The sequence below is a fragment of the Muntiacus reevesi genome, chromosome 3, assembly GCF_963930625.1.
Source record: "Muntiacus reevesi chromosome 3, mMunRee1.1, whole genome shotgun sequence".
Lineage (NCBI taxonomy): Eukaryota > Metazoa > Chordata > Mammalia > Artiodactyla > Cervidae > Muntiacus > Muntiacus reevesi.
The window spans coordinates 145,050,151-145,075,273 of NC_089251.1; the positions used below are offsets into that span (position 1 = coordinate 145,050,151).

Below are 25,123 nucleotides of genomic sequence, written 5' to 3' on the forward strand. Positions count from 1 at the left end.
GTATTATCTTTTTAAAACATCACTTTGGATTACTTTAAAAACAAATCAATGGAGAAGGAAATGGCAACCCACTCCCGTATTCTTGCCTGGAAAAGTTCATGGACAGAGGAGCCTGGGGGGCTACAGTCCATGGGATTATATGACTGAACATGTGGGCATGAGGGTGGAGGGAGATGGGTTGGTAGTAATAAAGTGGTAGAACTAAAAAAAAAAAATCAGGGTCTAGATTAATAATGATTTTCTTCCACATTCTAGAAATGCAAACTAAGTTAGGGACAGTTTTTTTCTTCCTAAAGAGACAGAAGCAAAGTTTGTTCACCAAATTTTAAAGCTTTGAACACAAAAGACAGCTTTAATTAAATAACAAAAACAGAAAGGTAGGAGAAAAATAGAAGACAGTCCAAAAAGGCAAGAGAAACACATTAAGTGGGATTCTTAAACTGGTCCATCTAATTATTGCCTTCCAAAAGGCTAAGTTTCAAATCAATAGTTCACAACTCTCACTTTCCAGGTATAATTATCAAAAGCTACATAACATAAAGAGCCCCAAATTCTCAACCTAAAGTAAAGAAATCACAGAACTGCCTTAAAATACAAAGAAAATATTTTTATTTGTATAACAAATATCCTAAGAAATGATGACATAATAAAATCAACATAGTTGAAGTATGTCAAGACACAAATAGGTATGAAATGCTATTAATGATTAATCTTTCTTTCTCTTCCAACTTCCCATCAATTATTTTACAGAGTATCTCGCGAATATTTCTGACTGAATCTTAAGCATGATGTATCCAGCTGATTCAATAATGAACTCTTCGAAAGAATGGTTCCTCCCATTAGTCCTCATTAACTTTCTTTTTTTTCTTTTTCTTCTTTTTCTCTGGACTCTGAAAATAATCAACAAGAAAGCTTTTGAAAGAACTGGAAATGTACAAGTGACTAAAAATAACTTTTCTTTATAAAAAGCAGTCTATTTTATTTCCCTTGAAAACAAGATTGTAAGAAAGACTAAAATCTAAAAATCACCTCCGTGATTTGTAGCAAATGATATTCTCTTCCACTTCAGACCAAACCCATTTTGTAATAAGATTCTAGGTTTGGGAAACGGCTTTTTATAACATGGGAGTTCCAAACACAACAGTGAGTTTTCTAATTGTTTCGCTTTAATGAGACCATTTTTAAAAACAGTTTTTAAAAAACTACTTGTTCATTTCTAACATACAGAGTAGAGTAAAATATGGAAACTGCCCATGTCAATAAAATATTAATAATTAAAAAGAAACATACAGCAACTGCTGTGCTGGTGCATGGCTCTTCTTCAGAAAGTGGTTCTTCCTTAACGTGTTTCTTTTTGTCCTTTTTCTTCTTCTTCTTCACAGATGTTTCCTGTTCTTCTACAACTTGTACTACCTCTTCTTCTGTGTCTTCTACATCTTCTACTACCTCTTCTTCAACTGAACAAGTGTAAAAATACTACAATTAACATTGTATCAGGCTTCTCCGCCTTCAAACCCCTTTGAGAATGTTTTTCCCCAACATGTTGATCAACTCTCCCATGTTTATTATATATAATTTTATAGCTGTAAAGGGCCTTCAAATATTTACCTAGTATAATAGTACTAACAATAAATGATAGCAAGCAATTTAACACCTCTGTAAACCAAACCTCCTCATTCTTTTAAAATTTATTGTCTATCTCATTTGACTGTTTCTAGGGTTTGCTGATTTAACACATGAAAATTTATGCTAAATGCTTAGCACATTAAAATAAGGAGTCAATAATGGGTAGCTATCATTAGAAATTCATTGACCAAACACTTATTTAGTACGTACTGTATGCTAGGGCTTGTTCTAGACAACTGGAGATACAGCAAGGAATAGCACAGACAAAAATTCCTGCCCTTACAAACCTTTTATTTTACTAGGAAATGGACCAAAAAAGAGAAGAGTAAAAAGGTACACCATAAAATATTTTACGTAGTAAACAGTCCAAAGGATAAAAGCAAAGAAAGAAAGGAGCACAAATGAAGGCAATTCCTGTGGACATTTTATACAGGGTAGTTAGGCAAATACCTAAAAAAGAAAAGGAAGTGAACAATGCACCTGTATCGAGGGAAAATATCCCACATTAGGGGAGGAGGGAAGTTGGCAGGCTCATGGAATAGCAAGGCGGCTAGTGTGGCTGGAGCAGAGTGACCAAAGGAATAGAATTAGATGAGAAGGCAATGGGAGTGCCACTGCAGCTGCTATACTAAGAATGGCAGTGATGGGTATGATAAATGGTTAGGTGCTAGAAATACTTGCCAAGTAGAATTAAGAGGATGTGCTACCAGAATAGACTTGGGTTGTAAGACAAATCAATGTTAAAGGTCAAAGCAACTAGGATTCCCATTTATAAGAGAGAGAATATCATGTTGAAAAGGATTGGGAGTGGCAAAGATCCAGGAAGGTTAAGTTTGAAAAGCTTAATGAATCTTACAAGTCAAGATTCAAATCTACTAATGGGTTTACAGTTCTTTTTGTTCAATAAGGAAAATGAAACACAGGAGTTAAATAACTTATGTTTTCTTCACCCAGGGCAGAAGTCCACATTTGCTGACAGTGCTTTTTGACCCCTAAGCTATTTAGACACTAAAAGTTAAATTGGTAATTGCTTTAATGCTAAGCACTCAACACAAGTGCAGCTAATAAATGGGGAAATTTACTTATCAACTTAAGAGAGCCTAGTTCACTGGGGAGCACCTATTAACTACTACTCTGATGGCAGACTACCCAGTTATTACTCTAGTTCTTCTCATGTAACAGAAACAATGAAGTACTGCTGCATCAATTCTATGCTCAACAAAAATATTTCAGCTACTAATTTAGAAACCACATACCTTGTTTTCTTCTCTTTTAAGCTAATTCCCAAAAGAGTTCACGTTAGAAATTAAAGTTTTGGTACACTTAATATAAAACTACATATTCAAAGAGATGCTTTAAAACTATATATTCAAACAGATGCTTTTCTCATTTCTCTTATGAAATATACTCCCTAGAGAAGATGCTTATTAAAACAGAATTAGCTTCCAATATGGTGGTTTCATAATAAAGTTCTATGGTGTGCACTTTCCCCATTTTTCTTTATATTTTTAATGGAAGGGTAATTGCTTTACAATACTGGTTTGATCCCTGCCACACACCAGCATGAACCAGCCGTAGTGTACACATGCCCCCGCCTCCCGCCCCTCCAGGTCGTTCGGGCCCCAGCTTGAGTTCCCTGACTAATACAGAATTCTGTACTTCTCATGCAACAGGAGTATAAATGACATTAACAAAATTCAAACTAACCTTTAATTTTAACCTTGGCCCTTTTGGCCTTCTTTTCAATAGCTTCATCCTCTTTGTCTACTTGTTCAATCTTGCGTTTTTTAGAACAGGTTGGTAGTGTGGAGTCACCAGAAGGATCATAAGTCTTCACTTCACTGAAAGAGCCACAGAATCTTAGAATATCTTTACAAATGCTTTTAATCAAATTAATTCTAAAGAAATTTAAAGGAAACGGTCATTAAGTAATACATGAGCATACCACACTTTCATTTTAGTAACTTTAGGGAAGTTTATGAAAGTTAAGTCTCCAAAAGGTAAAGAGATGTCTACCCATTTTCTAGGGAGGTCAATCACACTTCAAGAGAAGTGAACTAAATGAATTCTGATTTAGTAACGAATGTACTAACCATAGCACAGAAGAAATCTTCAATTAAAAAGGGGGGGAAACGAGGGAGGGAAGGAAGGAAGATAGGCGCGGGGGTCAGGGACTATTAAAAAAAGGGGGGGGGAGAAATGGAAGAAATCTCTTTAAACCAAATGATTATACTAGAAAGTAAAAACTGAACCAATTCAAGTCTTAGGACACTGGGCAATTCAATGAAAACAAAAAAAGCCCTGAATCAAATTTAATACAGAATACTCTATCACAAGATTATAAGAGGCAGAGGAATAAGAAGGGATACATATGGATAAACATACCCTAAAACCAAGATACCTGCTTCTGTTCTAACAAGGTAGAAATAAATAATTAAAATACTGAGTGTCAAAAATGTGAACTAAATCTCATAACTGGCATTTTAAGTCATAAGCAAAATGGCAAGAGAACATTAAAAAATTGTTCAAAACAAGCTAAGGAATGTTCTATTAATCTGTCTTGTAGACTCATGGCTGTTAACTTTTACAGTTTAAAAACATGAAACCAAGTAGTGACTAGGTTCTCCAGGGTCTACCCCAGGTAAACAGACGTGTTACTAAATTTTGTCTCTGTTTAAAAAAAACAAACAAAAAATGAGAAACAAAAATTCTTAAGGCTCTTGACACACGGTTTTCAAATTGTTACCCATGTTCTATTTGCATTACCACTACCTACTTCATCAGTATTGAACATTTCAAATAAGAACAAAAACACCTCTCCCAACAAAAATCTTTTCTAATAATTTCATAGTGAGGTCTGAATACTTATGCTTCTTAGCTGCTTTTAGACTATTTTTTTGTCTTCTGACTCTTCTTAAGCAAAAATTGTTCATACATGCTTCCCCCAAATACACTAAACTTACCTTTTATGTTCATATTTTTCTGCTTTTGCTAATGCTTTTCCTGTCCCACTTATTTTCCTTATCTAAGAAAAGAAACATTATTAATATTTTTAAGGCATAATCCCTTTATAATATATACACTAGTATGTCAATAATTTATTTTTTTGGCTGCTCTGGGTCTTTGTTGCTGCATATAGGCTACTCTTCGGTTGCAGTGTGGGCTACTTATTGCAGTGGCTTCTTTTGTTGTGGAGCACTGGCTCTGCAGTGCATGGTGTAATTTATCTCACGGCATGTGGATCATCCCGGACCAGGGATCAAATCCATGTCCCCTGCACTGGCAGGTGGATCTCAATTAACCACTAGACCACAGTCACATACTAGGGAAACTGTTAACAGTAAGCAGAAATAGAATGTATCAATCAATATTAGACATACGAAAATGTATCATAGAGTAAAACTGATCAGCAGGTGAGATGAAAATGTACATGAGCTGCGGTTTATTAATTTGTGACAGGTAACACTTCTCCAACATGCAGAGCATGACTCTTACCCCTCTATCTTCCAATGCTCTCAATCTGGCTTCTAGTTTCGCTCTGTTCTCGACTCCCATTGCAGAGCTGGAATCCTCACCAAAGGCGTCGTACCGGATAGCCAGGACAGTCTTGGCTGCCAGCATCCGAGAAATCTAACAAATAACTTGAAGTGAGACGCATTCAAACTATACTCCAAGTTGAGATGTAAAAAAAAAATCACTCAAGAGTTTATTCATGAGAACACTACAGCTCAATCATTGACTTTACGAGTCACTCTAGGATTTTTTTAAAAGTCAGGAATTACAAATGTATTGTAAACCATATTTAAGCCGCTTACCTTCTATTAGAATCTCTGCCACCATATGATGGCTAACCGAAAAGATCTTGCCAGTAGTTCATGTCTAAAGCTAGATCAAGCCATTTTCCCAACTTTTCGTTTTTACTATGTGATATTAGACCTACATTATGAGGTCATCCACAGTAAGTACTGCCCCCTTTAAAGCTAAATAACATTTCATTTTACTGAATTCTTTATTTCTTTCATCACTCTGCTCTAAATTTTATAAAATTTCTGTTAAACTAGGTATGTATAAAAGCTTGAAAGTACTTTTCAGCGTCAGATTCCTCCTCTGTACAAACAGACACTAACAACTTACAGGCCACCAAAGGCCTATCCAGTGTTTAGCACAGTGTATGTGCTATCATTTTAAAATGGGTCATGAATGTTGATGTTAAATTGATTTTCTGCCGCACAGAAAATTTCTGATGGGCCACACCCCACCCTCACCCACCAATGAATGGGAGTCTGGAAAAGTACTAAAACAGCAAACACTTTATCTTTTAACTTTTCTTTCAGTGTACACTAGCGTTTAAAGAACTCACAATTCTCTAATTGATGAAAAAGAAACAGCAAAGATTTATTGATCACTATAGAATAAGATCAAAATGATTTGGATGAAAAATACGCCTGCGCCAGGAAAATTGTAACTCACCTTTCCTTTGTGTTTGGGGCTCGTCTGGCCTACAAGTGAAGCATGATAAATGAGACCATACTTAGGCGTATCTCGTCTAGACTTCAGGGCTCTGAAAAGTGCCTTTTCTGCTCCAAGAATCTGAACCGTAGAAGCTGCATGTTTGGCCAAATTCAAAAGAGAACCTTCAAAAGAAAAGTAGTAACTGTGAGGAAAGTAATTCCAAATATATGAAAGTTCTATGTATTAAACAAAAGACCTACAGTCTAAGTATTACAGCCACAGAGTATATAAAAATCAGATATAATATAGGATTCTATAGTTTGGAATTAGCCCAAATTCCTGATACTTAAGCATTTGTGATTCATCCATTAGCACCACAAGCAGAGGTCTGTGATGACCGTCTAGAGCAAACTGAAGCTTATTTGTTTAATCATACCTATTTGCCTGAAGAGATGGTATTACTACCTCATATTTCCGTAGCATACTAGGGGAGAGTTAAAAGTATATGTATTCACAGACATCATCCAATATAGCCCTTATTTTTCTGAGACTTATTTTAGATATGAAATATTCTACCCCTTTAAATATTAAAATAATAGGTAAATGAAAAACTTATTATTAAGGCATCTCAGTAAAACGATGTGATAAATTCATGCTGAGGAGATATAAACACAATCAATAATCGGGCATCAAAAGCTGCTGCTTTGTCAGATATGCTGCACAGATTTTCTGTCAGAGAATATCAATATTAACAGTCACTCAACCACTAGATACATGTTTAAAATTCAAGAAACATTAATGAGATGGATGAAACTGGAGCCCATTATACAGAGTGAAGTAAGCCAGAAAGATAAAGAACATTACAGCATACTAACACATATATACGGAATTTAGAAAGATGGTAACGATGGCCCTATATGCAAAACAGAAAAAGAGACACAGAAGTACAGAACAGACTTTTGAACTCTGTGGGAGAAGGTGAGGGTGGGATGTTTCGAAAGAACAGCATGTATATTATCTATGGTGAAACCGACCACCAGCCCAGGTGGGATGCATGAGTCAAGTGCTCGGGCCTGGTGGGCTGGGAAGACCCAGAGGAATCGGGTGGAGAGGGAGGTGGGATGGGGGACCGGGATGGGGAATACGTGTAACTCTATGGCTGATTCATATCAATGTATGACAAAACCCACTGAAAAATAAAAAATAAAAAAAAAATTAAAATAAAATTCAAGAAACATATATTTCTATTAATCCCTGCATCTCTTCCTGCTACACATTTTACTACATCTATGAAATTTCAGATGTAGACAACAAAACCAGCCCAGATGAGCAACCTATAAGCTGAGGAGATGTGAATGGCCTATTTTTCTGATTAATGATGCAGGTAAAAGAAGTACTCTAGTTTAAACACTTTGATGTAAATAAAATAAATTCTCTATCAATAGTACATACAGGTACACTCTGGAGATATAGTGGATTTCATTCCAGATCACCACAATAAAGCAAGTGTGGCAATAAACTAAGTATTCGAATTTTTGTTGCCTGGTGCACGTTAAAGTTATATGAGTAGGCTACTTGGTGTGAAATATCATTGTCTGGAAAAACAACGCACATACCTCAATTTAAAAATGCTTTACTGTTAAAAACATGTTAAACATCACCTGAACCTTCAGCAAGTTGTAGTAGTAACATCAGAGATCACTGACCAAAGACCAACATCACAAATATAATGGAAAAGTCAGAAATATTGTGGGAATCACCAAAATGCGGCACAGAGTCATGAAGTGAGCAAGTGGTGTTGGAGGGATGATGCCAATGGACTTGCTCTACACAGCACTAACACAAACCATGATTTTAAAAACACAGTATCTGTGAAGCACAGTCAAATGAGGTAAGCCTGATTTCATCCTTCTGTATTCATCCAAGTACTCTAATTAACCAAAACAAACTTCTGACAATGGACCACAAGTGTCTCAGAAGAGGTAGTGACTAAAGATGCCTTCACTATCCAAAAGGAAATCAGGCATACAAATAAAAATCATCATTGAACACTTGGTCCTTTAGTCCTCGCACGTACACCATTCACTTCTATTTATTACCCAGATTTATCTTTAAACTTCAGTTTAAAAGAAAATAAGATCCTACCTAGAAAACAACTCTCAATACCCTTGTTTACAAATTATATTAAAATCATCACCTGCATGAGCAATAAGTCGTGCTCCAACTAATTCCCCAACCATGACTGTAACATTGGGTGCAATGGCCATCATTCGATTTTGCAGATATTCATAAAGTTGGGTTCTATACTCAGAGATTTCAATCACCTAGTTTAAGAAACAAAATGAGTAAGTCATAAATAGTTTAAGAGTAAAAGCAGTATAAAATTCACATGTCTAAAACATCAGAGCCCCAAATTATCACAGAGCAGTTAGTTGTACAACCCCAGGAAAATTAACCATTCCTTACCTCAGTTTTCTATAAAATGGCTGTTGTGAAATTTTAATATTTAAAAATTAGACAATATATGTAAACTTAATACACTGCTTAAAAAAGGTTAATCAACGTTTAAAAATAAAAGCTTGAAAGGCTATACATTTGTGTCATCCTCTGTGATTGTCATATAGCTATCTTCAAATGAGGGGTAAAAATTACAGGCTATAAACATTCAGATACTGCTAACAATAGAAATCAACTAGACAGGTACTCCTTTAACGTCATTTTAGGATACATTCCTCCCTGCAAGTATGTAAGTCAAGATGGCATCAGATGAGGTAGTGACTGAACACCCTCATATTTATTTATCAGGTGAACAATACATTTAAAAATCATCACTGCCATCAGAAATTACAGAGCTGGCACCACCACCACGAGTTTCTCCATGTGCAGAGTGTACCTGAGTGCAAAGGTGCAGAATGTTGCAAATATCTTCTTCTGAAACTTCGGTTCCCATGGATATCTCTGCAGCCGCTTTCACTTCTGCTTCAACCTCCTCTGGCAGTAACTCAGAAAGTTGAGCTGAGGCATAATTCTTCCTATCGCCTATGGAATGTTTGCAGAGGATGAGGGAGAATCACTCTTCAGTAAATTATACAAAATCCACCAAAGAGTCAAAAGAAAAAGTAGAGATAAGCCAATGAAAGGAATGCCTGAACAAAACAAAAAGCAAACAAGTTTGACCAAGTAACTTTACTCATGGAAGGGCTTGATTTTAGAGATTAAAGTAATTCATATTATTAACAGTCCTCAGGTTCCTTTACTAGTATTTTTATTATGGTAATAGTACACAATTTAACATTAACAGTATAGATAGCAATACTATTTTTAATATTAATTACTATTAGTGTATTTCAGGATACTTTTCAGTCCCACAGTTGTCCTTATGAATGGCAACTTCAGTGAGACACATTCACCGTAAGAAGTCAGTTCAGGCGAGTGGGGAGCAGGTAAGTTGGGGTCGACATATACACACTATGCTACATAAAACAGATTACTAATAAGAACCTGCTACATAGCACGGGAAACTACGCAATACTCTGGAATGAACTACATGGAAAAAGTCTAAAGAGTGGAGATACATATATAGATGTGTAACTGGTTGACTGTGCTGTACAGTAAAAAGTAACACAATGAGTGTGTGAGCTTAGTCACATCCTTTGTGACCTTGTGGATCGTAGTCTGCCAGGTTCCTCTGTCCATAGAATTTCCCAGGCAAGAATACTAGATTGGGTTGCCATTTCCTCCTCCAGGGTATCTTCCTTGCCCAGGGATTCAAACCATGTCTCCTGTGTTTTTTTGCACTGGCAGACAGATTTTTACCACTGAGTCACCTATACTCCAAATTTTTTTTTAAAAAAGAAGCCCAAGAAAAACCAAATTAGAGAACTATGTCCTCTACTACACAGGCCATTGAAATCAAATTTTGTTTCTGCAATCTAGCAGATGTTAATATGAAATACTCCTCAAACATACAAGACCAAAAACTCTGGGAAGAGAATAAAAACACCAGTAACTCATGTTTTAGGATTTAAATAAACCACTATTTTCAATACCTTAAAGGATAAAGTTACTCACCAACTTTCTGTAAACACTTGCAGTATGTCAAATTATCCGAAATAATTTTTCCTAACTCAGGGAAATGCCAGCCATACCATTCTCTACACCGCATAATATAGTTGTTTAGTTCTTTATCTAAGTCATCTAATAGGGCTGCAGTAGATTAAAACGAAAAAGAAAACAGGAACTTAAAAGGGTTTAAAAAAAACTTGTGACGAAATAGTCCATTAACTCAAACAGAAACTCTGTACCCATGAAATAATTACTCCTCATTCTCACCACCCCAGCCTCTGTTGATCTCTTCTATTCCCTCTATGAATTTGCCTATTGTAAGTACCTCATAAGGGGAATCACACAGTATTTGTCGTCTTGCAAGTAGTCTATTTCACCTAGCACAGAGTTTTCAAAATTCATCCATGCTGTAGTGTATATTAGAACTTGTAAGGATAAATAATATCCTACTGCATGCATATACCACTGTGTTTATCCCTTCGTCTGTTAATAGGTATCTGGATTGTTTCTACCTTTTAGCTGAATCATGATGCTATGAACATAGCTGCATAAGTAACTGAGTAACTCTTTCAGTTTTGGGGGCATACATACCTAGAAATACAATTGCTATTTAAAGAAATGTTTAAAATTGGAAATTGTTGAGACTTTGATATCCAAAAATAACCAAATGACATGGAAGAATGACTTATTACATATATAAAGCAAAAAAAAAACAACCCCACACCCATATCTTAAAGTGTTATCATTTTTCATGGAAAAAGATTAATCAGCTTACATTAACAGTGTAGCGTAATTCCTACTATCCCCAAGTAGTCAAATTATAATTAGTTTTCCAATTTTCTATTCTGCACTTCCCAATTTATTTACTAAACTTATAGTTGGTCTTTTTCTTCCTCAACAATCATAAAAGATATAATTTTAATAGGAAAAAAACCACAATGAAGAGACAGGTTAGACCTCACATGTCCTATACTCACAAATTGCCTGAACAATCATAGTGTCCACTTTATCAGCACTAAATTTCAATCTGTATCGGGACAAGCTGGGGAGAAGGGAGAAAAATATAAATTACTAAAATAGAATTTAGGAAAAGCATTTAAATAACATCTTAAAAAAAAAAAAACCCTCTACCCAAACCCCTCTCCTGGAGCTACATTATTTTTTCTACATGAGAAAAATCAGTTAAACAAGAATATAACATTCACGATCCCAAAGCACACATTTAGAAAGAAAACAATCTGTCCCACTATAACCTACATTTCTGTAACATGAATTCATTTATGAATGACAAATAGGATAATTTCATGTAGTCCAAGTTACACTGGTTCATATGACATGACTTCTGCAGCATTCTTAATGTTTTCTGCCACCAGTAAGAAAAACTACAGCAGTTTCTTCTCTTCATAAACACCCAAAGAGAAGAAAGCCATGGAACAATATCGTACATATGGGTTTTCTTAATCCTGGCACTATTAACACAGAGGCCTGCTTACTTGTAGTGGGGGCTATTCTGGGCCCCTTGTCTGATGTGCAACAACATCCCCAGCCTCAATCCAACTGCCACCTGTCTCCTGAGGGGTATCTGACTGCCTTAGATGAGAGCGACTGCTGTGCACAATGCCAATTAATTTGGATCTTAACTCAAGTTAGCCATTTGTTCTCTCTTAGGAATGTTTATTAAAAAGTTTTTCCTGACTCTTGTGCATTTTGCTCATTTATAAAACTCACTTTAATCCTTTCATTAATCTATGCTCAAGTTTTATTTATTCAAAGATACAGACCTTTGTTTATGTAGTATTTCTTTTTTTTTAAAAGTATTTTTATTTGGCTGCGCTAGGTCTTAGTTGTGGCATGCAGGATCTAGTTCTCTCACCTGGGATCGAACCACGGCCCCTGCATTGGGAGCACAGTCTTAGCCACAGGACCACCAAGAAAGTCCTTCTAGTATTTAATATAAACTTGTCATTTTTCTCTCTTTTTTGGCAGCATATGGGAATTTACTTTCTTGACCAGGAATCAAATCTATGCCCTGTGCAGTGAAGTGTGGAGGGAAGTTCCACCATGTCTTTTTAACTGTTAACATTTCTTTAGGGTTACAAAGTTACATAGGATTTGAGTCATTTACCCACAATCCTTCTTTTTCACAAACCCTCCTATTGTAGTGAAATTTCACTGAATGCCGTGTTTTTCAGGAATACATATATCACAGCATAGCCGAAATGCCTATTCTAATGGATTTGTTAAAAATGATAGGTTAACATCTCTTTGCCTCAAGAAAAAATTGAATAAAAATCAGAGTAAAACAACAGACAGACACAAAGCAGAAGAGAAAGATCATTGGCAGATGAGAAAGTTCAGGGAGATGCCAAGTAGATGGAGCAGCAAATGATTTAGAAGTTGTAAAATGGGGCGGGGGGTAAAAGCCGAAGAATTGCAGCATCCAATGCTGGAGAGGTAGAGTGCCATCATGAGGTTTAGAGCCCAGACTATGAAGCCAAACCCTCTGGGTTGAAATAATGGCTTCATCACTTCCCAGCTATTATGACTTTGGACATAATTTCCTCATCTGTTAAATGAGGATACTATAACTATGTTCCTCTTTAAATTCTTGAGGATTACATTAGTATTTGTAACATGCCTAGAACAGTGCTATATAATTATTAAGTAAAAATAAGATGACTATCTTCCAGTAAATCTCACCTGTGTGCCAACCCAAGACACATAGCTGTCATTTCACGTGGTTCTACCCCAGGGATTAATCCATCCATCTGTGAACGGATTCCTCTCATAAGTTCATTAACAACAGGACTGTGGATACAACTGAGATTCAGTTTTTCCTATACGAACAAGAACATTTGTATTAAATACAGAATTAAAATAGCACTGATTTAAACACACACATTTCTCAGTTTCATAAAAGCAGTTTTGGGTATGTGTGTGGGAAGAGCACTTGAACAAAACTGGCCTAAGCTTCTAGGAAGGCAGCCCGTGTACATGAATCAGAAGCCATAAACAGACCCAGGCCTCAGGTCCTTCCCTACTGTCAGGGTCCCCGAGATGTTTTCCAAATATGCATTACTGTGTAAATACAAACACACATTAACTCTTTACACACCTCACACAAACAGAATGAATCTGTCTTGCAAGCCTTCATTTTTTTCACTTTGTAGGGTATTTGCTAACTCCATACAAATCTACACAGTTGTATTTCATCAAATGCAAATGACAGGCATGAAAAATTGTAAATGCTACATCACATTTAAAAGAAACAAATATTCAGTATTTACACAGGAGATATTCAGTTTAAGTTTTTCAAACGGAGAAATTGAAAAAGGAGAAAAAGATACTTATAATCCCACTAGTCAGCAATTTGCCCTCCTATATGCCTTTCTATGTGCATGTTTTTTATGCTAAAGCTTAATGTTTTTAACAGAAAAATATGAAGATGAGACTGACAGTACAGAAACTTCATTACCTGACAGTGTTAGAAATAATCTATCTAAACAAATACTCAGTTCACAATTCTACCTTAAAAAAAACCACCCTCCAATCTCCTCACCAGGTTGCTACCTGCAGACAGCCACAGGGCACTAACGCTGACCCCAAGAAGGAGGGGGCTGTAAATCAGCTACGCTTCAATTAAAATAGGAAAAAACAGTCAGAGGTATGTTCATGTGCTTGCACTGTAAGACCTGTTGTAACTACCGAAAATCAAACCATCACAACTAAATGACCTAAAATGACTTGCTTTTCATGTTTTGGGGCCTACCTATCCACACTTTCTTTCCATTCTTATTTTATATTTAATTTTTAGCAACTCTACCTCCAGTAAAGTGTTTTTAATAAATATATACACTAAAAAAGATATGATTCCATTTATATTGAAAAGAGAAAAAGTCCCTAAATAAAAATATGCCAGGATATATACACATAGTGTTTTATCTGAGGTATTACTTATATATCCTTAGTTTTGACAACCACATTGAAAACCAATTATTACATACCATAGGGGGAAAAGATCAAGAATTCAATCCTGAGAACTTATAATAAACAATTCATTACAAAGGCCAGGCTTTTTAGTCAGCTCTGATTAGAAGGCTAAAGAAAACTGTAACTTTACCTTTATAACACCTCCTAGTTTAGCATCAGCCACAGCCAAGGGTTCATGGGCTTCTTTAACTATTTTCTTCAGAACTTTCTTCAATTGCTTATTGATTTTGCCTTCCATTAGAGCTGTGAATGCTTGTTAGGAAGAAAAACAAAAGAGCTAACTCAAAACTTTATCTTGAAAGGTTCATGATCTTAATTAAATTTTATAAATAAAGCCAAAAAGACAAAACACTTCAAAAGCTGAATTTAACATTACTTCTGAAATGAAATGATAAACATTACAAACTTCAGAATCTCATCTGATCTTCCCCTCATTTGCACTCGAGAACCAGGAGTTAAACCAGATCCAGCATTTCTTCCCTGTACGTCACTCAATCCCTCTGAGCCCAGAATTATATGTTAGAAACAATCTGTTTTGTGATGGCAAATAGATTCACTCCCCTATGCATCAACTGATCTGATGTTCTGGACTGTGAAATACCATAAAAATCCTGTCATGACTGGTAAAAAGGAGTTTATTCATTTTGAAGGTTCTGCCACATTGTAAGCATGCCTGAGTGGAGGTCTTATCTTTGCCAATCCTTGATCCAGATGTGCCAACAGGCCTCTACTACTATTCGATGTGCAGTGATTGGGGAATTACTACTGAGGGCAGCCAATTTGATTTGGAGACTGTTTTCATTTTTGGCAAGCTCTAAATGTGCTACTTTTAACTCTCACCCTTTCTTAGACCCATACTGAGATTCTCTGGACCCACATGGACTAATTAATACCCACACCTCTTCTGGTATCTGTCTGGGTTTTGGCCGAATTTAAAGTACGCCTGACAGAAAGTCTGTCACAATTTCTAAAAAAATCAGGCAGTTTGTGCTTAATCAGCCAGGTACTTGTTCTCTCCTCCTGACCAAATTTCCATTCATTTGAATTTCAAATCCATTTCATCTGGTATCTGGAAGATGAAAGGCGAGGACAAAAGTGATCTAGCTGTCACACATCTTACAGAGAGGTCTTTACAAATAAGCTAAGATTCAAACTACTTCTGTTGAGTTCTAACAATTTACATATTGTGAAACACTGACTCCTTTCTAATTTACATTTCTCTAATAACTGAAATCTTTCCTTACAAGTGTTTAATCTTTTATAATTAAAAATTTTTATTCAATGTCCTCCCTTTAGCTCTCAATCTTCCCTATCATTTACTTTCACACTTTGACCTAACCTAGTGCTCTCCTTTAAGATTCCTTAAAAGTAAAAAATTTCTACTCTAGATCCTATTCTAACATTCACGAATGTTTATCTTCCCTTTATAAAAAACCCTGTTAATCACTCTTCATAATATGTATTTTAAAAAGATGGTATACAGAGATGGTGACAGGGCTAAGGGGAAAGTGAATCTTTCACCTTCTCTATTAGGCACTCTTCAGCATCTCTCAGCATCTTTCCCTTCATCCAAATTTAGGCTGGCCCCAAATTTTACTGTGGCTGTTTGTAAGACATGAAACTTCAAAAGGTGACCAAGACTAAAAATAAACCTTGCCATGCAAATGGCACATTTTAGCTTCTGAGACCAGTATAAAACTGACATCACACCCCAGACTCTTTCTTAGGCTACAAGTTTTAAATGTATACTCTGACACCTACAAACACTCCATTTTGGTTCTGTAATATCAAAACTGCCTTTTAACAAGGAGTGGAAAGTTAATTCCCAGGAAGGATTGTTCTAATAATAATGTGATCAAGTTCAACTTTCTGGTAAAAATAGATGGGAAAAGGCATTGTAGGTTTCTAAGACCAGATTCCTAAAGGAGCTCACTACTTTCACTCATTTACCCAAAAATATTTATGTGCTAGAGATTTGACAGTGAACAACACAGCCTCTATCCTCATGGAATTTAGACTGAGAGAGTCTGGGATGGACTTTAAATTCTCATCTAGCATGGCATTTTCTCCATTTATCTGACATTATTTTAAGGAATACCAAAAGCTCAGTATGAGTTCAGTTCAGTCACTCAGTTGTGTCCGACTCTGCGATCCCATGAACCGCAGCACGCCAGGCCTCCCTATCTATCACCAACATGCCGGAGTCCACCCAAACCCACGTCCATTGATTCGGTGATGCCATCCAACCATCTCATCCTCTGTCATCCCCTTCTCCTCCTGCCCTCAATCTTTCCCAGCATCAGGGTCTTCTCAAATGAATCAGTATGAGATAGCCTCTCAATCCCTGGTTGGGGAACTAAGATCCCACAAATTGTGCGATGCTCCCTCTCACCAAGAGCACAATTCCAGGAGGAGTTATTCAAATCAGTCTATACAAATAATGCTCCCCAGCGTTGGAGAAAAGCTAACACAATTTCACTTGGGACATTACCAAAATTCTACCCATATTTATTTTTAAAGCTGTGATGAACAGAACTATCTTTAAAAAAATTTTTCCAGGTTGAAATGATCATATTTATGCTCTTTAAGGCTTTAATGAATTGATCTATGCAGCCCTAGAATTATTTTAAAAATTGGCCCTACTGTTAACTCCTCCTTCCACTTACCCCTCTGCCAAGGTTGGGGTAGCCCACTGATATGCAAACATATTTAATTAGATTCCTAATTTTCACTATATAAGGGAACTACCGTTCTCTCGTGGGGTGAACAAAAATTATTTGGGTCAGTCAAATGAATTCTACAGCTTAACAGTTAGCCATATTCTTCCTTATGATCCTTCATTTTCAAAATATACCACCAAGTAGTCAGCTGACTTGAGATACAGAATTCAAGCAACTGAAAAATTCTTGATTAGTTTTATAGTCCATCTTCCTGTTTTCCCTAGTATTAAAAGAACATTAGAAAACCAAGTGCTGGTCTTCCCTGGTGGTTCAGGGGTAAAGAATCCTCCTGCCAGATGCAGGAGACAAAGGTTCGATCCCTGGTCTGGGGAGATCTTACATGCTGATGGCATCTAAGTCTCTACACCATGACTGAAGCCACGTGCCCTAGAGACTGCGTTCTGAGACAAGCACACCAAAGAAGAGCCCTGCCGGCCACAGAGCAGCCGCGCACCCAGCACAGCGGCGGGGAAAAGCACCTCAGCTGCCCGCGGCCAGGCCCGCTCAGGAGACTCCACCCTGTACCTGCTCTCGTCACCAGGACAAGCGGAAGGGTGTACAGTCACCACCCATTCTTCTAAATCATAAAAAACATCATGCCCTTTGCGGGAAACTCTTATGTATGCTTCTCCAGTTTTGTTTTAAAAAACAAAAGCCTACAGTGCCCCCCCCCCATTAGTTTTCTTAAATCTTTTAATATTATGTTTTTTTTAACTTTAAAAATGTATATACATAGAGAGCTGCCTTATTATTTCAACTCCAAATTCTAGCTATTCTCAACTTAATCACTGAATTTAAAAAATCAGAGACCCGTGTACTTGACATTACCTTGATCCCTTGTAGAACAGCTTTTACTGAATTGTGCTTCAGCATTACGCTGTTGGTTTCCACAGGGAGATCAACTTAACCACTTCTCACCTCTCATCACATGTGGGGGAAAAACCAGCCCTATAGTGAAAAAAGCTAACTCAATGTTGTCTCAGTGGTAGTGACGAATTTGAGTTAGATCACTTAAATTCAGTTTCAAAAGAATGCATCATTGACAACATTGAAAAAGGTTAACTTAGGCAACTAAAGCAAACAATTTCTTAAGAATGACAAATTACCAGTATTTAAAAAACAAAAAAGCTAGTCTTTGATTTTACCTGCCAATGCCTCTGCTGTATCCTGAAATTTCTCAAAATGTTTCAGCTTTACTCTAGAATTAAGGGAAAAAAAATGTTATGAGGGCACACTGATTTTGCAAATGCCACATATTTAGGAGAAGAGGTAGTGGACTGCTTCCAAGGCATACACCAATAAAAGAAACTTTCCTGCCATTGCATATTGCTGCAAAGGTAGACACTTCATAAAACGACCAATTTCTCTAAATGCTAGGCTAGTAACATTCAGAGGAACTATTACAGATACTACAGGCTTTGGAGGAAACTTAGAACAGCAACAGAAAAGTATGTCACCGTATCTAAACAGGAAAGATGTTGAAGCTTCAGCATAACCTCTGCTGCTTAAAGCTAGACACAGATGACTTTTACTATATAGGACAGAAAAGGTGTAAGAGTCCCTCTTAGTTTGAGAATCTCATGACACTGATTTGTCCATCTAGTATAAATGCCATGAAAAAATAACTGTTAGGTCTAAATTTTGCTAACCTCACTTTCCCTTCTCCTCCCTAATCACTTATGTTCAAGGCAACATTGTTTTATATCAAAACAAATACATTGTTAACCCATTGTTGTCTCAGTGGTAGTGACGAATATTTGAGTTAGATCATGCAAATTCAGGTCCAACAAGAATACATCATCGACAACAATGAATCAGGTTACTCAAACAACTAAATCATATAGCCCTTTAAAAGGGAAAACCAAAACCAGTCTTCCACTGAGTCTAAAGCAGTATTATCTTCAACAATACTGTTCCCTTACCTAGTCAGGGAACATCCTAGTGGCACCTCGAATGCACACTTAACAGTACAAAGATTTTAAGAAGAAAGCAGTTACTTCACCTTATTCCACCTCACCTCACCACCAATTTCACTCATCTGAAGTGGCATCTACTCATATCTCTATATTTGCATAAACACATATGTAGCTGTACAACAACATGTACAAAAATGCAATCATGTTATACGTATTACTCCGAAGCAGAGTTTTCCAGTATACCATGTTTCTCTAATAGTTTAGTATGACATCTCTTTGGGTTCAATACTCTTTAGCAAGCTCAAGTAGTTTCCTTCGATTCTAGTGAGTTTTTATTAGCATTAGCAGATGAATTATCAAATATGCTTTGGCATTCAAGGACACAATCAAGAGATTAGTTAGGTCCTTCCTAAGGACCACGTTCACCAAATGGGCTATTTTACAAGGTGATTCACAGGTGGTGAAACAGCCTTCTTGACTACCTGAGGAAAAGCCAGCTCTCTCCCCCACCACTCATTTCTTAATCTGGGTATGAAGGTTATCACACTCTGTTTTCTTGTCCAGAGACCTTGGGGAACACAGGTCTGTCTTTCTAGGATTTATTAGCTAGTTATTTAACCACTTCAGGGTGAGTTAGGAAATATTAGTCATGAAGAGTGAATACACTAAGTTCAAAAGCATCTGAGTATCACTAAGAGAATCTGTAAGTTAAGTCTATTAGCAGCTCATGCTTTTTTCCTTTTTTGCCACACCTTGTGGTTTGTGGGATCTTAGTTCCCCAACCAGCGACTGAACCTGGGCCCTTGGCAGTGAGTGCTGAGTCCTAACCACTGAACTACCAGGCAATTCCCACAGCCCATGCTTCTGACAATTATTACTTTTAACTTAATACTTAATTCACAATCAATTTACAGTTTAAAACATCTTACAAAATAGTGATTTTGGGGTGCTTCCAGTCTCATCTGCAATTAATACAAATTAATTGAGACAGTCTAAGTTCCAGATAAAGAATCTAATAATTAGGCTCATACCAATGTTACTCCTGAAAGAGTTCAAAAAGTCATGGATATATTATATGACTGAGGGGGATACACAAACTCGTAGAAAAAGGCAGAAACAAAAACAAACACCTCTAAATGTTAACTGGTAAGTTCTTAGTTTAATGAAGACTTACATTTTATTTGCTTTCTCTGGAGTTTCAAATTCTTTCCATAAACTATCAACTTCTTGGAGTTTCTTTTCATTTAAAACCTGCAAGTAAATGGATGGAATTTAAGTCAAGTTGGATATTTGTTAAAAACTTTCTATTTTAGAGAGTTCCTTGACCCCTTCACAAAGCCTATCATATTCACAAATCAAAAACAAAAAATTTGCCTACTTTCTACAGAAATTTTGTTATTTATTGCTATGATCTCCCTAATATGAAATTATTAAGGATTTCTCTAAAACTTAGATACCATTAGTTCTAAGACACATTCTGAAGTAAGAAATTTTAACATGGGAAGGGAAAAAGGAGCACTTTTACTTATGAAACACAGTCATTAACATTTAGGTATATATTCCTCAGACTTTTTGACTGTCTATGCTACATTAACGTGTACTTTCGGGAATCAAGCTATACACTTCACATATCATGGAAGTAATTCTATGTTTTAACAAGAATTGCACTGTATGAATATAACATCGTTTACACCCTTTATGTTTTTGTATATGTATACATGTATTTCTATAGGACAAATTACTGAGAGTGGAGTTAAACGATCATATAAGAAATGCATGTTGACAGATTTATTATCAAGATGCCTTCAAGAGCTTCTAACAGTTTCACTTAAATCAAGAATGAATATAAGTTCTTATTCTCCTCACCAATACTAGGTGAGAAGTGAACTGTTCAAATATAAGCTAGGGTAGTTAGTAGCAGTCCTAAAATGCAGTTTCCCCATATTTAACATCTTGAAACTGGGAGTCTTACAACTGATGGCAGATCAGTTTAATCAGCAGTGTAAAATAATGACATATTATATTTGATGAAATACAGTATTATAGATGAATATATTTTGCACATGTTGTTTTATGGAGTTAGCTGATCAATGAAAAATTATACTTTACTGCTAAACTATATTGCATCAAATCCTTAACATCACAGAACATTTATATAGTAAGACTTATTTCCCAGTGATAGCCTAATACATATTTCACGATAAAACATCAAGAAATTTTCTGTCAGAGTGGCAAGATGATTTTAAGGATTTGCACTGTTTAAATTTAACCCCCAACAGAGCCGAATCAAATATATTTACAGAACTGGAAAAACAGGAATCAGAGTGATGAAGTAGTAAATGCAAAGCACACTTTCATGTTAAAAAATTACGAACTATGACTGTTCTATTTCTGTCATGAAAACTTTAGAACCCAAAGACATTTCATCAAATCTCAAGAAAGCACTGAAACTTGTAATTCAAAGTTATTTTTTTTTAAATAGTTCACAGAATAGTTGTAATAGTTCACTCAGAATGTTGTCAACCACAGCCAAAGTCCAATGATTGCTGAGAGGATATGTACCACCAAATAGGGGATATGATTCATGAGTAAAATTCACATTTTTTCTAGTTGAAAAGCAAGTATATTTGAAGATACTATTTAGATAACAAAACTGACATATTTAAGAGATATTATCAGTATTCACGAAGTTAAAGCACCAAAGGAAATATAATGAAATCATGTTAACTCATGACCACTGAAAGGTCTTCAAACAAAATCTTAGCTACAGTTATGTCCCCATTTGTGGGCAAGTTATTGAAACAAGCATGAAGTTTGAACAAAAATAAAATTAGGCTACATTACCTGTTATACATCTGTCTCAAACTTTTAATCATTCATTTTCAGACAAGGAAATGTGAAGCATTAGTATGCAAAATTCATTTAGACTTTATCATTTTGAATTAAGATGGAATGAATAGCTTAGCTATTGCTACCATAAAATCTTCAGCACTGCTGTTATATCGTTAATTATTTTACTATAAAAAGCACTATATGTACTTATTTACATTTACTAAAGTGAGTTACATAGTATGTAACTATAGTCAATAAAGGTGGAAAAACATTGCTTAGTAATCATGTTGTATAGGAATTTTGGTATTACAATAAAAAAAGCTTTGAGCTCCCAAAAAATAAAGGAACACACAACTCTATGCTACACAGCAGCACTGTACAAAGTGACTGATGAATTAAAATGAAAAATTCCATCTCCCCAGCTTTACCAGTCACATTGCAAGTGCTACATAGCTGTATCAAAGAAGGAAATGGCAACCACTCCAGTATTCTTGCCTGGAGAATCAATCCCATGGACAGAGGAGCCTGGCAGGCCATGGCCCACAGGGTCGCAGAGAGTCAGACATGACTGAAGCGACTCAGCAGGCACGCACCCACATAGCTGTGTTCAGCTACTGGCTACCACACTGGGAAGCACAGCTAGGAAAGATCTGGGGTAGTAAAGGACTGGGATAGTAAGGCTTAAGAATGTTGAGTCTTATTCTGTGTGCCACGTGACATAAGGGACACAGGCTTGAGTTTTTGCAATTATCTACAAATAATAATAGTTCTTTTAGGTATTGTCTCTACATTTACATATAACTTTATTAACAAGTAACAATTTTTTAAAGTTTTAAATTCTTTTTGAATCACTGTGTATGTATGGATATGCATATACTGGGTCATGATATAAAATGTATTTCTTAAAAATAAAGTCTGAAAAAACATTCTTTTCAAGGATTAATTTTAGGCAACCAATATATTAATAATTTTATACTCCATCATTTTGAAATCATAGGAAAGGGAGCTAACAACTTTGTATTGCATATTTACACACAGATATTTCATATACAGTAAGATTCACTCCTTTAAGGTATACAATTCACTTAGTAGGAATTTTCACAAAATTGTGCAACCATCACTTATCCAGAACATTCCGGAAGTCTATTTTATTCAGAATCAATAACTGCTACTAATACTGAATATTTATAAATGAAGCATATTTCAATATATTCAAGCCTTTAGTTATTTCTAATATTGGAATACACTATAGAAAAAACATTTAACAATTTTGAACAAAAAACTTGCAGATAAACATTAAAAACTACAATAGAATACTCAAGACTTACGTTTATGGAGAGTAGTCTTTATTAACAGAAATCAATAATTCATCATATGACTTTATGCTTTATGACCCAGATCTAGAAACCATACAATTGCTAAGCCAAATCCTCCCCACCATTAGAGGCAACTAGTAACAGTGCAAAGTTACCCTCCCCTCTTAGCATCCAGATCAGGACAGTACACATTAACATCAATTTAGATGATATTCATCCACAGACACTGATCCAAAATACAATAGACTGTTGGCTAAGAGAATCTGGGGGCATGTGCAGAACTCTAAGAATTTAGAAAAGACTGCAGGAAGCTGGGGAAAAGCTTAATAGAGCTGTTGACAGGCTCTAAAGCACTTTAGTCTCTTAAAATTGCTAATATTACAATCTCAGACAACAATAATGAGGGGAAAAATAAGCAAAGTCAGCTTTGGATTAATTATCTTATTGGTTTTCTTAAAAACAACAAGTATTTACCTTAACATGCAAACAGATACTGTCAAAAGAAACTTGGAAAAATAAAACAAAAACCTTCCCCAAATATGTTGGTATGTACCTTTCCAGACTCTCTGCACCCACACCACATAGTTTTAAAATTCATAACTAGAATCATACTACATATTTTATCTAGCACTTCTTTTGCCTTGTCAGCACATGTGAAATTTTTTTTCTTTGCTATATTCCTAGAGCTCGAGTGCCAGGCACGTGGGTGGCACCTAATTTACCTCATTCTTCCTAACATCTCAACAGCATCGTACTATATGCACGTCCCACTGTTCAACTATCTCCTTGCTGATGAACTGAAAGTTAACTTTCCTTATTAAAACAGCGAACTCAAATTGGTTACCTCCAGCTCAGATTTCTTATCTGGGCTTCAAACTTGAAAGGACCATTGTATTTCCAAGTTTAACAGACAGCGAAAGCTTCACAAAGCCCAAACTGGAACTCTTTATTATCCTTCCTTCTCCCAGTCCCCAAATCCCTAAAACTTCTCTTCCCTTCCCTACCTCCATACACCCATCTTTTTAAACGCAAATCTCGCATACTTTAAAATCCGCCAGCCAATCCTGTCAACTCTACCTCCTATTCTGCGCAGAGCAAAGAAACTTCATTAACAAAGTTAAATGAGGTCGTTTCTGTTAAAACCTTCCAAAATCATTCCACAAAACTCTCAGAACAAAATCTAAACTAGCTATCGTAACTAACACGGCTCTTCCTCACCTAACTAGGCCAAAACCTTTTACCGAACCCGACGCCCCCAAGAGCGCGGCCACGTGTTCACTGAAACATGCGCCTCCGAGGCCCAAAGTCTTCCCCTTCCTTTCACAGCAGGGGGACAGAAAAGGCACCCACGCGATCCTGAACACCGTCGTCCTCTCCTACAGCTTTCCCTCTCATTTCCTGCCCAACAGCCGCCTGCCCCCTCCAAGAGCTCACTCTCCCACCGACCTTAAAGATGGCGTAGCCGACGGACGTTTCGAACAGCACCAGCATGGTGGGGACGGGTCGGGGCGCTACGCGGCTCGGCGCGAGCTCTCCTACCAGTGAGAAAAGACCAAATCTGCGGTCCCCAAAGGCCCGTAAGGCCCTGGCCAGCCACAGACCAGCTTTGCCGCAAAGAAGCAAACCACGCTGCCTTAACGTTCCACACCACACTACAAGCAGAACACCCGAACGGGACACTTCCTCGCTAAGGCTTCTGGGACATGACCTCACTTCCTCCAGATGACATACAACATAGAGCGCCCTAACTTCCGGTATGTTCCCGCCACAGAGAATCACAAAAATATCGCGAGATTCCTTCCGAACAAAACGAGCTTTTACACTGTTAGGCTCAGGGAACTCTGAAAGCGAAAAAGTTCGCTTTTGATTACTGATTTTTAAACTCCCATATATGATATATTTTACCTTGAGAAAAATGCGGTGCTGTCTCCTGTGTTTGCCTTAAGCAACTGGAGTTTGGGAAATGCTAGCCACTAGACTTTACTCCCCGATCGCTCTGCCTTGATGTTAAGTCCTCAGAGTGCCATGACTGTCGGTTTATCTGGAAACGCTCGTAACCGTGTCTTCTCTCTGGCCAAACTGATTTTTATAACTTAGATGTCGTTCAAATATATGTAGGCTATTCCTATTTTTGCTGCAAGGACTCTAGTGTGCTTAGACTTTATGTCCTTGATTTAGTATAATTTGCTTTTCTGGGTCTTTTCAG

General features: G+C 36.6%; 1 protein-coding gene and 4 non-coding genes across 7 annotated transcripts; all 5 read right to left on the reverse strand.

The window, feature by feature from the left end:
* Positions 1-586: 586 nt before the first annotated feature.
* On the reverse strand, positions 587-24,605 carry NOP58 (NOP58 ribonucleoprotein). 3 transcript variants are annotated; one of them, XM_065930810.1, is made up of 15 exons: positions 24,364-24,605; positions 19,944-20,020; positions 17,999-18,051; positions 14,264-14,385; positions 12,844-12,980; positions 11,121-11,185; positions 10,150-10,284; positions 8,972-9,117; positions 8,276-8,402; positions 6,097-6,260; positions 5,122-5,256; positions 4,590-4,651; positions 3,334-3,467; positions 1,291-1,457; positions 587-890 (listed from the first exon to the last, which is right to left on the reverse strand). In XM_065930810.1, exons 1-15 carry the CDS (start codon positions 24,406-24,408, stop codon positions 840-842), a joined length of 1,620 nt encoding a protein of 539 aa, XP_065786882.1. In that variant the 5' UTR covers positions 24,409-24,605; the 3' UTR covers positions 587-839. The 3 variants fall into 3 exon arrangements, with proteins under 3 accessions (XP_065786882.1, XP_065786884.1, XP_065786883.1); XM_065930812.1 differs by lacking the exon at positions 24,364-24,605 and adding an exon at positions 17,682-17,801 and having other exon boundaries at positions 19,944-20,022; XM_065930811.1 differs by lacking the exon at positions 17,999-18,051.
* LOC136165881 (small nucleolar RNA SNORD11) lies at positions 8,047-8,130 on the reverse strand. The gene has a single exon (XR_010662844.1). It is a non-coding gene; the product is annotated as a small nucleolar RNA SNORD11 (small nucleolar RNA).
* LOC136165883 (small nucleolar RNA SNORD11B) lies at positions 8,833-8,918 on the reverse strand. Its single transcript, XR_010662846.1, has one exon. It is a non-coding gene; the product is annotated as a small nucleolar RNA SNORD11B (small nucleolar RNA).
* LOC136165856 (small nucleolar RNA SNORD70) lies at positions 17,821-17,906 on the reverse strand. Its single transcript, XR_010662821.1, has one exon. It is a non-coding gene; the product is annotated as a small nucleolar RNA SNORD70 (small nucleolar RNA).
* On the reverse strand, positions 18,579-18,667 carry LOC136165857 (small nucleolar RNA SNORD70). The gene has a single exon (XR_010662822.1). It is a non-coding gene; the product is annotated as a small nucleolar RNA SNORD70 (small nucleolar RNA).
* Positions 24,606-25,123: the final 518 nt, after the last annotated feature.

Bases quoted from the DNA above. Each gene is read 5' to 3' on its own strand.
- NOP58 (XM_065930810.1), bottom strand. From the start codon at position 24,408: ATGCTGGTGCTGTTCGAAACGTCCGTCGGCTACGCCATCTTTAAG. The intron at 12,981-14,263 runs GTAAAGTTACAG...TTGTTCGTATAG, and splicing joins AACTAGGAGGTGTTATAAAG to GAAAAACTGAATCTCAGTTG. The intron at 6,261-8,275 runs GTGATGATTTTA...TTTCTTTTGAAG, and splicing joins ACGACTTATTGCTCATGCAG to GTTCTCTTTTGAATTTGGCC.